The 1,741-nt window shown below is 37.0% G+C and overlaps 1 protein-coding gene across 1 annotated transcript; it reads left to right on the top strand.

The window, feature by feature from the left end:
* The first annotated feature begins 509 nt into the window (after window positions 1–509).
* LOC121439685 (vomeronasal type-1 receptor 90-like) lies at window positions 510–1,427 on the top strand. Its single transcript, XM_041640261.1, has one exon. It carries the CDS (start codon window positions 510–512, stop codon window positions 1,425–1,427), a length of 918 nt encoding a protein of 305 aa, XP_041496195.1.
* Window positions 1,428–1,741: the final 314 nt, after the last annotated feature.

Raw genomic sequence — 1,741 nt, 5'->3', positions numbered from 1 at the left:
AGAGCACAGTAAAATTATGTGACATGAGACTGACTCACTTCACGGTTTTGAGTTTCTTTGGTGGAAATTTTCCACATCAATGTAAGTTTTACTCAGTTGTAAAAATGTGGCCAATATACTGTGCTAATCACTACTGCTTTAGTTGTTAGCTCTAAAACAAGGCAATGTAAATCAATAGGATTTGGCTTTTAAGGCTTAATCCCTAGGTGAGTAGCAGGGCCACAAACTGTGCATTCTGTGTAGGATGTGACTGTGAATGCCTTTATCATCTCTAGAATGCTACATACACAGGTAGATAAATGGAGAAGTATATAGAAATGTGGGCTATGATGTCCATACTGGAATGTCAAAACTTAAAGAGACAGGTTAATTGAGAATAAGTAGGGATAATTGAATGATGATAATAGACACACTGACTAGTGAATCACAAGTCTGATGTATACTCTATTATTTTTCAGGTATATGAATTATGCTTTTAATATGATGTAAGATGTATACAATTTCAACCTATGCCATCAATAAGGAATGTCCTTAATTTCCAAACTGGGCTTGGAGTACTGGCCAATATGTTTCTCTTTTTTTTCTACACTTTCATAATCCTAGGTCACAGACCTAAGTCCACTGACATGATCTCCTGTATATTGGCCTTCATCCACACAGTGCTGCTCCTCACTGGAACAGATATTTGGCTTACAGACATATTTGAATCACTGAACATTGAGAATGACCTAAAATGTAAGACAACGTTTTACATAAGCCGGGTGATGAGAGGCCTCTCCATCTGTGTCACCTGCCTCCTGAGTGTGTTCCAGGCTGTCACTATCAGTCCCAGTTTTTCTTTGTTGGCAAAATTTAAATATAAACTAAAAAAATACATGATTTGTGCATTCTTATTTATTTTGTCTTTTAACTTTTCATTCATCAGCCACCAGCTTCTCTATTCTGGTGCTTTTACCAATGTGAGTGTGACCAAGCCGATGCAGGTCACTAAATTCTGCTCTCTCTTCCCCATGAACTTCATCATCTGGGCACTGATTTTAACAGTGACAATCTCCAGAGATGTATTTCTTGTAGGAGTTATGCTGACCACAAGTGCATACATGGTGGTCATTTTGTTCAGACATCAGAGGCAATGCAAGCATCTTCACAGCCTCAGCCACCTGAGAGCATCCCCTGAGAAAAGGGCCACCCAGACCATCTTGCTGCTGGTGGTTTGCTTTGTGGTCATATACTGGGTGGATTTCATTATCTCATCCTCTGCAGTCATGTTGTGGATGTACTACCCAGTCATCCTGAGTGTTCAGAAGTTTATCATGAATGTCTATCCCATAATTACTCCTTTGGTACAAATCAGTTCTGATAATAGAATAATCAATATGTTGAAAAGCTTGAGGTCAAAGTCTCACCAAATTTTTTATAAAGGGTAATTTTCTCCTTTTTAATAAAATTATTTACTTATTTTTTGAGTATTGCATCATCATGTATGTATGTGTGAATTTCTAATACCTACAGTTGTCAGCAGAGGCTATTGTTCCCCCTTGAACTGGACTTACAGATGGTTGTAAGGCATCATTCTGATGCAGCTGTAATTGTTTCTTATAAAATACTGATTTTTCTTAAATTGTTTAATAGTGCAAGTAACAATTCAATATTCTTTATATTTTAAGTAAAATAAACGGTATTACAAATGTACAGTCTTGTGCCATTTCTGTTGCCAGGTAGTATAGATTCCTTTAAGTTC

Source organism: Microtus oregoni, unplaced genomic scaffold (assembly GCF_018167655.1).
Source record: "Microtus oregoni isolate MIOR12 unplaced genomic scaffold, Mior012 000062F_ref0000492, whole genome shotgun sequence".
Lineage (NCBI taxonomy): Eukaryota > Metazoa > Chordata > Mammalia > Rodentia > Cricetidae > Microtus > Microtus oregoni.
Note: the sequence above shows the minus strand (reverse complement) of the source record. Positions and strands in the feature narration are given on the sequence as shown.

Excerpts from the sequence above, each read along its gene's own strand:
- LOC121439685 (XM_041640261.1), top strand. The coding sequence starts at position 510 with ATGCCATCAATAAGGAATGTCCTTAATTTCCAAACTGGGCTTGGAGTA.